The sequence below is a fragment of the Dermacentor andersoni genome, chromosome 1 (assembly GCF_023375885.2).
Source record: "Dermacentor andersoni chromosome 1, qqDerAnde1_hic_scaffold, whole genome shotgun sequence".
NCBI classification, from domain to species: domain Eukaryota; kingdom Metazoa; phylum Arthropoda; class Arachnida; order Ixodida; family Ixodidae; genus Dermacentor; species Dermacentor andersoni.
The window spans coordinates 385,298,249-385,311,850 of record NC_092814.1 but is presented as its reverse complement, the minus strand read 5'-3'; the positions used below and the strand labels follow the sequence as shown (position 1 = coordinate 385,311,850).

Sequence of the window (13,602 nt, the reverse complement as noted above, 5' to 3'; positions counted from 1 at the left end):
TTCTTTTAGTCTAATATTATTGCACCTGCCGCTCTGTACAATGTAAGTCTTCCCGCACTTGAGAGGAATCTGACAAACTATACCAGTGTTACAAGGCGCAAAAAGGGACACATGTCTAACGCCGCAATCATCTTTTCTGTTTTGCCACCCTGTTCAAGTTTCCTATTTATCATAGGCACATGATAGACAACTTGCGGGGCCGAGAAAACTTTATCCACATCATATGTATTGGCCACGTTCCATAAACCATGGGGTAATCTATGTACATAGGGCACCACAGCAAACCTTCTTCTGTATTTCTTGTTTCTTAGCCTGGCCTTTTACCCATTTTAAAAGCTTTTCGCAGGTTAGTGATAATAAATGCACAGGATAACTAGCCTTCTCAAGCCTATTTGTTGTGAAAAACTGTTTCATATTGTGTGGACATGACTAGCTTACTCAGCTCTTAAGTTTGCCATTACTAATCATGTCCACACAATATGAAACAAAGTTTTTCACATCAAATAGAGAGGCATTCCACATTAAAAGATTAGGAGAGACTTGCGTTAGCCATGAATCTTTGTCTCTGTTAGGATGCGAATTTCAGTATCTTCACAACACGTGTGTTAATCTGAAGTAGTCTTTTTTGTGTTTCCTTTTTTTACTTCCTTACTTCCTGATATGTTTAACTGATGTCTTCATACCTTGTCATTTTCTTACGCTGCAGTTTTTTGCAGTCACCTATATATATATATATGTTCTTCATTTCAATAAAAATTTAGTTGAGAGTTAGCGCTCATCCTGGTCTGCTTCTAGCCTGTGTACGTGTCACTTCGCGCTACAACCCAAGATCATGTTACTGTACCCAACTCGCCCAACTTTCTATCCTTGTGTTAACATAGACACACTCAGACTTGTTCTTACTTATGTGACCGGTTATTTTTGTACTTTATAATAAGATGCAGTGCTTTTCGAATAAAAACATGTGATAGGTCATAGTGAGGTTATTTAAAAAAACTGTTCTGCTTAAAATTTAATTGAGCCAGCCTGTGCCATTATTCGGTGCTTATGTATTTGTATTGGTATGGTTTTACTCGTTGTCTTCCTCTTACTTTTAGAATGTGCAAATATTATTATGTAACCACTTCGCTTTAATGAAATAATTAATACTTTTATTCTGACATTTCGTCACAAATTTTACGATTTTGTTCAATTAGGTAACCCTAGACTAGCCGATTGTTATTCTGGTAGCTTAACTTAAAATGCCTGTGGGATATTCAGTGCAAGCACATGGTGAAAAATTAACTAAATTATTGGGTATAAGCAGATCAGTGGCAGTAAAGGGAGCATACACAAATTTCAGGAAATAGTACATGCTTATATATTAAACAGTTGCAGTTTATATATTAAACCCATGCAGTTTTGTTTGCAAATGCTGAAAGATTATTCTTAGTGGAAGCGCTTTGTTGCACTTTGTTCTTTGGCTTTCAGTGCTAACTTTAGGTCATTATATATGTGAAGCTACTAGTAGAAGCATCCCGTGGAGATAAATGACAACTTTGCTGAATAGAGGTATCAAATATGTGCTTAAAACGGCAAAAAAACTGCTTGACAGGCAAACGTATGCTTCTGTAGTACTGCACTGGTTACCGTCGCCAATCCATGCATTGCTTGCGCTGAATTGCATTCAATATGAGCTAGAACAACGAGCTGTGGTGGCTTTCCCTCCTGGTCAAGCTGGTGTTGCTGCGAAAATTTTTGACCAAGAAGAGTGGAGGTTTTTAATTATTTCATAAATGCATGTAACATCATGCTCCTGGTTGTGTGCTGTTTCCATGGGGTGATAAGTACTGGTGCACCAAGGTGTGGGAGATCCTGTGTCCTTAGTGCAGCGTGTGTTATTGCGCTCTGCATCCTGCCGGCAGTGTACTATCACTGCAGAGGAAGATGACGAAAAGCATAGGGTGTGTGCATTGCTGCGATCGTAAAACTGAAATTTTTTTCCTGAAAGGGTCACACCTTATATATGCTACCACATAACAGACCAGAAGCGCGATATGACGACGCCTCACACATTCTGGCTCATACTGAACAAGGCAGTATCATAGATAAGGCTAGGCAGCATTCACAACAGCTAGTTGGTTCATTAACTACATGGCTGTAGTGAACGCTAAAATACTTGCAGGGATAACACCTTTTTGGAAGGGTGTTGTCCATGCTACACCCATATTGAAAGGGTGGTGTCTGTGTTACACCCGTATAGGAAGGGTGTTTGTTTTGCACCCATAGGCAAGGTGACGTCATATTAAAAGCTTTACCTTAGTGGGGTGTTAATTTACACCCCTCCGTTTGGGGTGTAGCAATGCACCCAAAAAAGGGTGTCACCCATGGGACAAGTTATTTACACCCTTAAGAGTGTTAAACGTTTTAGAGTGTAGGAACATCCATGGGATGTCCTCAACATCAGGGATATTCATCGGACATCCTTAGGATATCTGTGTGTTGCCTCAGATATCCATTTCACGTCCTGAGCCTGGGATATAATCCCCATCTCGCATCCAACTAACATCCGAAAAAGACCCCATGGGACCTCTGTGGGACATCCTTCGGTGTTTCAGATGGGATGTTTTCAGGATTAGAGTAAGAAATTTTAACCACAACGCTAGGATATCCCCAACATCCTTACAGGGACATCCCTCAAACATCCTTAGGATGTCTGTGAGTTGCCTGGGGATGGTCACCCTCATACTGGAATGAGGACCTCTGTGTCGGGAATTCGTGACGATGTAGTGTCTATGAGAGCCCAGCGAAATCCTTTCCCTATTCAAACAAACCATTTGCGACGCGAGCTGTCATCCCCCCGCATTTGGCAATTTTCGACACGCCTACGTGTGGTGCGTGAAAGCCGCGTGCTCATTGTTGCACGACCACTTAGGCACCACCACTTCATGCCGGCTGGATCTGTAGGGTAACTACTTCTAGGAGGGCAGCGGGTCGACGCCCCGACTCATCACGAGCTCGCCCAGCATTTTTTACTTGTCAGTAAAATATAGGACTGCGGCAGGCGGGGCGTAACATCTGACAGATGGAACGACACGTACAGGAGGCACCTTCGAGGGCTCGTTCACGCACAGGCTTGAGAAACTCGGCTTTATTGTAATTTCACCCTGCACCTCGAGCACTAATGTAAGACAGTTATTCTAACGGCAGCCGGCGCTTTTTAATCCACAGTCACGAGCGGCACCGAACACACTCGCCGATGAAAAAGAATGATGATGAGGAAGAAGAGCGTTAAGCTCCCACGGTATACAAAAGATGCAGCGTGCTCAAGTTAGCCTGCAGTCTCAAGTGTAGAGGCCCTACGCACGCCATTCCACTGTTGAGGGGAGTTTTACTTCAACACAGACGTTTGGTGTCCGTATATGACTTTGGAGTCCGCAAGAGGTCGATTGCAGTGGAAATGTGATGCGTGTGTTTTATTAGCTTTCTTCGGTTTGTGCATGGGGTGATCTCAGACACGCGGGAAGCTCCATTTAAAAAGGTTTCTATTGGGCACCCTTGTGACGTGGCGGGTAGGCAGCGCCCACTATGTTGGAGACAACAGCTGAGAGGCCCTTCTGGTCGCGCATTGACAACATCAGCAGGCAGAGGAGCGCCAATCCTGACAGGATCACCAGGAAGGACATCAGGCAGACGCCCGCGGTCTCTGCCTGCCACACGGCGTAGTTGTAGTTCATCTCTTCCTCAAAGCGCCGTATGTCGTGCACTGGAAAGGACAAACCTCTAGTTATAAAGCTTCTCATGTATGCTGATACTTTGCGGTGAATAAATATATAACTGAGACCAGTTGGTAATACATTATTCGGTTTCCTGCGCGGGTTTCACAATTTAAGACAAGTTTAACAATGACAAGGATGAAAAACTGTGCAAATGTAAAATATTTATTGTACGAAGGAGCACCATCAAGTAACATATGAAGGGGTCCCAATGAACAAGGTGATTGAAAAGTGATAAAATGGAGCAGGAGCCACATTTTCAGTTTCGCAATGGCAATGATGGCTTTGTATGTTTTTCTTGTCAATGAATTTAAGAGCCTGTTCTCCAAGCTCCAGGGAAGGTTTGCTAACATGATCACCTGTATAATTTTTAAGCATCATGTAGGCTCCCCAGATTTTTCGTGCTTGCTTCGAACCACAGTGACCCACTTAAATGTGGCACCCTTGCATGTGCGAATAATTAATCGTAACGCAGTGTCGCTAGTTCTTCGTTTTCTGCACAAATTCGTTCTCGCCTGGGCTGCCGTGAACTCACTTGCGACCAAGGATAACGAGTCCGCTACTTACCGGGCTCGGGTGGGTGCAGCGATGCCGCGCTTCCGTGGCGTTCCACGGAGCCGCCGTCCGCCGGCTGCAGTGAACCGTCCACTTCGACGACTGCTGGAGACGGCAGGGTCTCCTTAGTGCTCGCAGATTTCTCAGTGCCCAAGTGACATTTTTGCTTGTTTCCAAGCTTTGGCAATGCCCACTGCGGGAGATTGGCAAAGAATTGGGCTATGTCAGAACACTAATATGAAAATAAAACATAGAAATGTGCAAAAAAGTAATGCGCAATTGAGTTAGCTAGTCACTTGAATACGCAATTGAAAGGAAGTAAAAAACAACTGTTTTATATCACAATCCCCATCACTAAGGAAACTTTAAGCGATAATAGTAAGAGGAAGGAATGAAAATAAATTACGTTCGTAAACATTTTTCTGCCTTGTAGTAAAGTATCGAACACATCCTTGTGTCTAAAACCAAGAACCAGGACCCCATGCAGAGTAATACCAAAACTTTTGGACCAAGTCTCGTTTTTCTCACTAAAGCAACTCTGACGATGATGATGGTCGGAGATTTCGGCACCTACCCACAATGGGAGTTTATAGGGTTTCCTACTAAAATACTAGAGGGAACACTGCCGGCGATCGCTTAGCTACCATGGCAATCATAGTCAGTGTATGCATTTGTCTGACATTTGTGCTTGTGAATTCAGATGTGCATGTCATTTTGTTTAGTATGCTTTAGTTGCCTTTCTTAACGTAAATTATGGGGCCATACTTTGTTTTCTTAACGCAAAAGGCAATCAGACTGCGCACTCCTGCGTAATTATTGCGAATTTTTGCGTTAATAACGCAATATTTTATCGACAGCGATCAGTTTCGCAATGTCACAAAGGCGTTTGATGCCAGAAGGACAAAGTTTATTCAAATATACGTACTGTCAATCCCACGCAGGCTTAACCGCCGTGGCTGCAGCTCCCGTATAGACGCTGGCGCCACACTTTCCTCTAGTAGCTTTTGTAGAAAACTCTATGGGTTGGCTAGCCTGTCCGCCTTTATCTTGGTTACCATTTGCTTTTCAGTCGTCAGCGGAGTGGCGCATATGCGCGGGGGACGCTAGCGATAAAGCTTGTGTGAGAATGATAATATAATCTTCTAAGGTTTGCACGGATGGCGGGGGGTGGGGGGCAATGGCGCTACGCCTTGGCGCACTGTGTGCCGTGGTTGACGCACGCCAGCATTTACTATTCTCGCAAATAATGCAGACGCAGTAAAAGCTATTATACCTAAAAGGGTGTATTTACGTTTTTGCACTCTTGCCTCACACCCTTTTGCCATAATTTTGCAATACTGCACCCGTTCAGTGAGGTGCTTACATATTTAGCACCCTCCCATTGGCACCTAGGGCGTTTCATTAAGCTTAACGGTGTGCGACACATACACACACGCACACTAATATATATATATATGTGTGTGTATATATGTATATCTATATATATATATATATATATATATATATATATATATATATATATATATATATATATATAAATCGACCCTTTCACTCTGTGGCGAAGGGCGACCAGCGAATCTGTGATGTGTTGTACCTCAATTGACGCACCTAAGTATATATAGGTATTATTATTATTATTAATATTACTATTATTATTATTATTATTATTATTATTATTATTATTATTATTATTATTATTATTATTATTATTATTATTATTATTATTATTGAAGGACACAGACAACGAAGGCATCTTTTGACTGATATTCTTCTATGAAGTAGTTGCGCGTGCAAATATTGCACAAACACACACGTGTGGGTGTGCGTGTCTATGTGTGTCTTCGACAAAATCTATTTGTAACATAACATGGCTTCGGTGATAATAAAGGCACCTTATTCGGCAATCTAGTGTTTAAGCCAAATCACGTCAGGTGCACATCCTAGTGTTACACTGCACGGGTACTTAATGCAATCAGCTAGCTTTCATTTTCAATTGAAAAAGCATGCTGTTATTACAGAATTCCAGTCAGCCTGTACGCAAAATGTATCCAATATAAAGGGGGTTTATTCGGCTCGTAGAGCAGCAGCGACAAACGCAACACCAGCAGGTAGAGCGCATCCAGAGTACATCCACAGCGCATCTGGGTACGAGCCAGACGATGTAAATGGGGCTTTTCAGCGTGCCGATCTTCTTCCTCAGACCGATAAGTGCAAATTCCGTAAGTGGCAGAAGTTCTAAAACATCAGGCACGGTATACTTCAACTACCGTTTTCAATTTTACAAGAAATCAGGTGTATATTTTGCGAGGCTGCTGCCGCTGACGGCATTTTTACCAGAGGGCTAAACTTTACGTATTGCCTGGCTTTAATTTTGAAATAACAATATGCCCTGTCAAGATGTGAATGAACAAATAGTACTTTTGTGGATATTGGTTCTCGTAAGTGATACATCTCATGGGCGCGGCCATGAATATACGGTGTTGCCAACAAAACTGCCTCTTTTTCTTCGGGCGTTCTTTTAATTTTATTTTTTAAATCAGCGATCAAAAGCCTTGTATATACAGAGTAAGTTCGACTGGTAAGCGCCGGCGGCAATAAATCAACGCGGCACCGAGCGTCAGTACAAGCCACGCGCGGAAGAGTTACCCTAAACGCGCCTGATTTCAACATCGCCATACGTGTTTCCAAAATGCGTGCAAGTGATGTATATGGCGTTTGGACAGGAATGGGATGTTACATTCCCGGCGTTTATCTCTGAAAATCGCACGAAATTATTTTGCTCCTTCTGCTCACCTGTTCTTAATGAAATTCTGCAGGAAGATCGCGTTTTAGGCTCCGGATCATTTAGTGTAACAATTTACACCAGTTGGTTTGCTTCAAAGAACAAAAAACAAATTTTGCTTATTCCTGAATTCTTAAATATAACAGTTGATTCACTCAGTAAATGACCTTTCATTTGATATCGGCATCGTTAAGATTTGTAAATAGCCGACAACACTGAAGTGAACAGCATCACTAGTGATCAACAGTATTTCAACCTTGGGTGTTATATATCCGGAAAAAAAGAAGTTTAAAATGAAACTGATTTATAGAAATGACAAAGAATAAATGAAGACAACCATTGTCACACTAAACACAAAGTGATGTCAAACTACAAACTACTGTCACACTGGACAAAGTGATTAATGATCACTAGTGACTCAATCTTACCATCACCTACTTATAGTTTTTGAATAACCATTTTATGACTTTTCATTTACTATCCATGATGCCATGTTGCTTAAAAGTACAAGCACATCGAACGGAACGTATAAGCAACGATCACTCTAATGCAAATGTCGTGCTGATCTCAACCACCTGTGTTGGGAGTGCCCCGTCTACATCCCACCTAGACTTCGTGCCCTGGCCACCATAAAGTGGGCACCCTGGCCTTCTTTCCGGACTTGGGCCTGCCCGCTTACCACGCCTCCGGACCATGCCATCGAGCTCTGGCGAGAACTGCTGTTGCTTCTCCAGAACCCGGCGGCACCGCCGGTCGCCAATTGGCTCCGCGATAGCCGCACGGGTCATGCGGCCTCAGCTTGGCTGCCTCCAGCACGTTCGTCACTAAATCAGAGGAAGCCTCGCCCTTCCCCTTTTGCCCTAATACCCCCTCCCTTATGCAGACATGTGAGATCTCTCAACATTACTTATGTTGGTTCCCTGCTCACCTTGGGATGATTGAGGGAGCCCCTCCGAATCTCAATGAGTCCGCTCATGAGGCAGCGCGAGATCTTACCCTCCGCTCTGCCCCGCGCAACGGCGTGGCGGTACTCCCCGAGAATAGAGACTCCCCTTCCACATACAATGAAATCACGAAGTATTACCTTCTTAATCGCAGGGTTTACAGTTTGCCGCATCCTAAACTAAACAGGGCTCAGGCACTTACATTACGCTTACTACAGACTGGTACTTATCCTTGCCCACGGAGACTGAACATGTTTTATCCAGAGACGTATACAGAGCCTTGTTGCCAAGATTGTGGTGCTTTAGCCTCGCTCGAACACATGCTCTGGTCTTGCGAAAGAATTGAAGACTCGGCGATCAAGGATGCGTCCAGGTGGGAGGCTGCACTTCGCAGCCCGGACCTGGATGAACAATTCTGGGCTGTCCAGCAGGCTCACGATGTGGCCGTGAGGCTTGGCCTTCCGGTCCCAACGTGGGAGCGGCCCGCTTAGTGATTAATTATCACTACTTGCAGGACCACATAAAGTTTTCCTTCCTTCCTTCCTTCCCCTCCCTTTGCACCGCCGTGCCCTCGGCGCATTCCATTGTGGAATAAACGTGGTTTAAATAATTCTAGCGATCACTAATGACTCGGATCATCAATTGGCAATGGTAACCAAAATACTGAAGTAATAACTTTTTTATTGATTATTATCACCTGCACGAATAAAGGCTGCCGCTGTCATGCAAAACAAAGTTATTTATGATCACCAGTGGCTCGGTGCTACCATCTTCTAGCTATTGTAATTAAAGCTTCGTTTGTAATACTTTTCATTTGATATCCACTACACTATACAGTATAAAATCGGAGAACGTTGAATTGAGCGTATCACTAGTGGTCACTAATTACTGGACGTAATCGGTCGGCAGCGGTAATCAACGAAATATTAATCACTTTTAGATTGATATCAATGAAGACATATTAATAAAGGCTACCACTGTGATATACTAAACAAAGTGACTGGTGATCACTACTAACTAAATCCTACCACTCCTAATTATAATTTAGTCACCGTATGAAATACTTGTCTTTAGGTATCCGCGACGCAATGCTGTATGAAAATTAAATTCGGCCTTATAGTTTAGGAATGGTAGCCAAAAAAAAATTCACCCTTCCACTCTGTGAAGAAGAACGAGCAGCGAATGTGTGATGTGTTTTACCTCAATTGACGCATCTATGTATCAATAGGTATTATTGTTATTATTATTATTATTATTATTATTATTATTATTATTGTTGTTGTTGTTGAAGGACACAGACAACGAAGGCATCTTTTGACTGAGGAGTGATTTATTAATATTGCCACGACCTCGACACAGCTGACAGCCACTCGGTGCATTTCGGTGCCACATGCTAGGCATGTTGGGTGGCTCCGAGAAGAAGAGAACGACGAACGTGCCAGCACAGCGACATATATAAGCCAAACTCATCAAGGACATCATCATCATATAAGAGATCTCTAGCGTCGACCGAAGTCTTTTGTGGCTTTGTCTGTGACAAACTGGTGGAGTTGCTGGGTACACGTCTATGTACTCTGACCCCCAGGAACAGGGAGCGGACAACCTACGCAAAAGCCGACGGCTTCAAAGACTGCCTCCAGAATACGGCCTGCAAGATCTGCCGAGGATGTCCACCACAGCCGCAAGCCAGACACAGGAGACGTACGGTACGGGACAGCCTCCTGGGTCGCTGGTTCTCCACACCCCAAGCTGGCCGCGGCCGTTCCATGGTGAGCCTTTTGAGGACGTGGAAGATTGGCTCGACGAATTCAATCGTGTGGCTGACGTCAATTATTGGTACGAGCAGAAAAAGTTAAGGAACGTGTACTTTGCCCTAGAAGACTCTGCCCGAACATGGTTCGCTAACCACGAGCCATCCATCACCACCTGGCAAGAATTTCAAAGGCAGATGCGCGATACGTACAGCAGCCCCGCAAGAAAAGAGCGACCAGAGGAAGCCCTTCAGAATAGGGTTCAAAGGCCGAACGAAAGCGTAGCCATGTTCGTAGAAGACATGTCGCGGCTTTTCAAGCGTGCTGATCCTGGCATGACAGAAGCGAAGAAAGTACGCCTACTGATGCGTGCAGTGAAAGAGCAGCTGTTTGCTGGACTGATGCGAAGGCCTCCAGCTACAGTAGCCGAGTTCGTCAGTGAGGCGACAACAATGGAGCGAGCCCTTCAACAACGCTCCTCGGTCTACGATCGCCAATTCAACCTGGGATCAGCATCTTCTCTCTCGTTACCCTATGACACCGATGCGCTTCGAGAGCTTGTGCGTAGTGTCGTGCGTGAGGAGCTCGACTGGCTACAGGGAGTGCGATTTCAACCGACCGTAACATCCCTCACAGGTATCGTCCGCGAAGATGTTCGCCAGGCAGCACAGCCATTCGTGCAAACCAGACCTGAAGCGGCCCCCGTACTGACTTATGCGCAAGCAGTGAGGCTACCTGCGCAACCCGGGAACCACCGTAACCCGCCTTCTTCTGAAGAACCGCTGTGCCATTTCCAGGGCCAAGGTTCACGTACAATTATGTAAGGGTCCACGAGCCCCCGAATCAATACGCGAAAGTCAGACGTGTGGCGCACACCTGACTACCAGCCACTCTGCTTCCACTGTGGCGAAGCGGGCCACTTGTACCGTGCCTGCTACTACCGAAGAATTGGACTCCATGGCTATCACCCCGGCGCTCGTCGCCCACGTGAGGGAGAGCGCCCGAGAGAAATCCAGCAATATCTGGCCAGTCAACCTTCGTCGCCGTGCGCGCAGTTCCCACCGGTTGAACAGTCTTTGCCAACGACCCGATCTCCGTCTCCGCAGAGGCGCCAGTCACGATCACCACTTCCTCGACGATCGGCGTCACCTAGCCGCTACACTACGTTCTCCGCTTCCGTGGGCAACCGGCCCACGAGCCTAAGTCGGGGAAACTGAGAACAGCGACCTCCGGAGGTGGGGCCGCTGTCCAACGCACTTCGAAAGATCCTCCGCTGCGACACCCCGACGACGACGATAACGACGACGAAAACGACGACTGCGTACCTTCGACACCTTCCTTCGAAAACCATGAACCTGTTTCAGCCGACATACTCGTTTCTGTAGATAACCACCCGGTAACCGCTCTTGTCGATATTGGCGCCCATTATTCTGTTATGAGCAGACAACTGGTTACGGCACTTCGCAAGGTGATGACACCGTGGCCAGGACCTAAGCTCCGTACAGCCGGCGGTCATGTTCTCACGCCGATCGGCAGATGCACTGCGAGGGTACAAATTCGTGAGGTCACATTTGTCGGTTCATTTATTATACTGGAAGAGTGCTCTAGGCAGGCCATACTCGGCATGGACTTTCTTCGGGAGTACGGCGCAATCATAAACCTTCGCGAGTTGCTTGTCACATTTTCCAGCGAACACGCAACTCATTCGGACGACTACCACCCACAGTCCACGGTGTTACGCGTTTCGGGTGACTGTGCTACTTTACCACCCCGGAGTACTGCGTTGATCACAGTAGAAACAGACGATGATCCTCCCCATCTCGGAATCGCTGAAGGCAATCTATCAGTCTTGTTGGCTCGACAGGTTTGCGTAGCCCGCGGCATCTTGCAGCTGTCGTCACTCGTCACGGACTGCTCAGATTTTAGTGAACGATTTCAGTCGTGAATACCAGCACTTCGCCCCCCAAACTGCCATTGCCTATTTGGAGCCAGTCAGTGATTTTCCCGCTTGTTTAACTGTAGGGTAAAATGATGGAGATTCTAACTGTGACGTACCAGCCAACAGCAATATTGATGTGAATTCTAAATTATCAGGTGAACAACAGGCTAGCATTCGCAGCCTTTTCGGACTGTTTCGCTTCAACGTCGAAGGTCAACCAAACGCCTATTGCGAAACACGGAGTTATTACAAATCCCAATGAACGACCCGTGCGCCAACGTGCCTACCGTGTTTCTCGTAAAGAGCAAGACGCCATCCGAAATCAAGTCCAACAAATGCTTACCGACGATATCATACAGCCCTCCACCAGTCCATGGGCGTCACCTGTGGTTCTGATGAAAAAGAAAGACGGCACACTGCGTTTTTGCGTTGACTATCGCAAGCTTAACAACTTTACGAAGAACGACGTTTATCCCCTTCCCCGCATCGACGACTCTTTGGACCGCCTTCGAAATGCTCGATACTTCTCATCGATGGACCTTCGCAGCGGCTACTGGCAAATAGAGGTTGATGAGCGTGACCGTGAGAAAACCGCATTTATTACACCTGACGGACTCTACGAATTCAAGGTCCTTCCTTTCGGATTGTGCTCTGCGCCTGCTACTTTTCAGCGCATGATGGACACGGTTCTATCAGGTCTCAAGTGGCAGTCATGCCTTGTCTATTTAGATGATACCGTTGTCTTTTCAGAAACTTTTGAGCAGCACCTCCAGCGCTTACAAGCAGTTCTTGACGCAATTCGTACTGCTGGCCTGTCTTTAAAGCCTGAAAAATGCCATTTCGGGTATGACGAACTCAAATGTTTAGGCCATGTCGTCAGCTACGAGGGCATTCGACCAGATCCCGACAAAACCATTGCTGTTGCTTCGTTTCCAACTCCTTCGAACATGAACTCCGCCGTTTTCTAGGGCTTTGCGCATATTATCGACGCTTCGTGGCTAACTTTTCACGGATAGCCGAACCGTTGCAACGGTTAACTAAGGATAATCTTCCCTTTGTCTGGGAGCCGGACCAACAAGAGGCCTTCTGTGAACTCCAGAAACGTCTGCACACACCGCCTGTTCTGGGACACTTTGACGAAGACAGTGGCACCGAGTTGCACACGGATGCCAGCAACGTTGGCCTTGGTGCCGTCCTCGTACAGTGGCAAGATGGAGCCGAGCGTGTCATTGCGTACGCAAGCCGCACTTTGTCTCCAGCTGAAAAGAACTATTCTACTACGGAGAAGGAATGCTTGGCCGTTGTGTTGGCAATTGCTAAGTTCCGACCATATTTGAACGGCCGATCGTTTCGAGTTGTGACAGATCACCATTCATTGTGCTGGCTCGCCAATCTGAAGGGTCCATCTGGCCGTCTTGCACGCTGGAGTCTTCGCTTGCAAGAATACGATATGACGATAGCGTTCAAGTCCGGGCGTAAACACACCGACGCCGACTGCCTGTCACGTGCTCCACTTCAACCGTCGCCATACGACTTTGATGAAGAGGATGCATTTCTGTCCATTATCACAGTATCAGACATCAGCAAGCAACAGCGCGAATGACTCACAACTCCGGCCTCTCATCGACTACCTTGAGAACCGTCTACCAGAGCCGCCTAGTATGTTCATCCGCAAATTATCCTCGTTTTCTCTCCGCGATTCTCTACAAACTGGGTTTTCACTCGACCGCAACCGCCTGCCTTCTTGTAGTGCCGTCTTCACTACGTGACGATATCCTGCGGGCCACTCACGACGAGCCATTTTCGGGCCATTTGGGATTCGCACGGACGTTTTCACGCATACGCCAAAAGTACTTCTGGCCTAGCCTTCGCCGTG

At 46.0% G+C, this 13,602-nt stretch overlaps 1 protein-coding gene across 1 annotated transcript; it reads right to left on the bottom strand.

Moving 5' to 3' along the window:
• Positions 1 to 3,440: 3,440 nt before the first annotated feature.
• LOC129381845 (uncharacterized) lies at positions 3,441 to 7,880 on the bottom strand. The gene is made up of 3 exons (XM_055065039.2): positions 7,764 to 7,880; positions 4,323 to 4,503; positions 3,441 to 3,745 (listed from the first exon to the last, which is right to left on the bottom strand). Exons 1-3 carry the CDS (start codon positions 7,878 to 7,880, stop codon positions 3,525 to 3,527), a joined length of 519 nt encoding a protein of 172 aa, XP_054921014.1. The 3' UTR covers positions 3,441 to 3,524.
• Between the last annotated feature and the right edge of the window lie 5,722 nt (positions 7,881 to 13,602).

Coding starts and splice junctions, on each gene's coding strand:
- LOC129381845 (XM_055065039.2), bottom strand. CDS start 7,880: ATGACCCGTGCGGCTATCGCGGAGCCAATTGGCGACCGGCGGTGCCGC. Junction 4,504..7,763: donor TCCGGAGGCGTGGTAAGCGG/GCAGGCCCAAGT, acceptor AATCTCCCGCAG/TGGGCATTGCCAAAGCTTGG. Junction 3,746..4,322: donor GCTGCACCCACCCGAGCCCG/GTAAGTAGCGGA, acceptor TGTCCTTTCCAG/TGCACGACATACGGCGCTTT.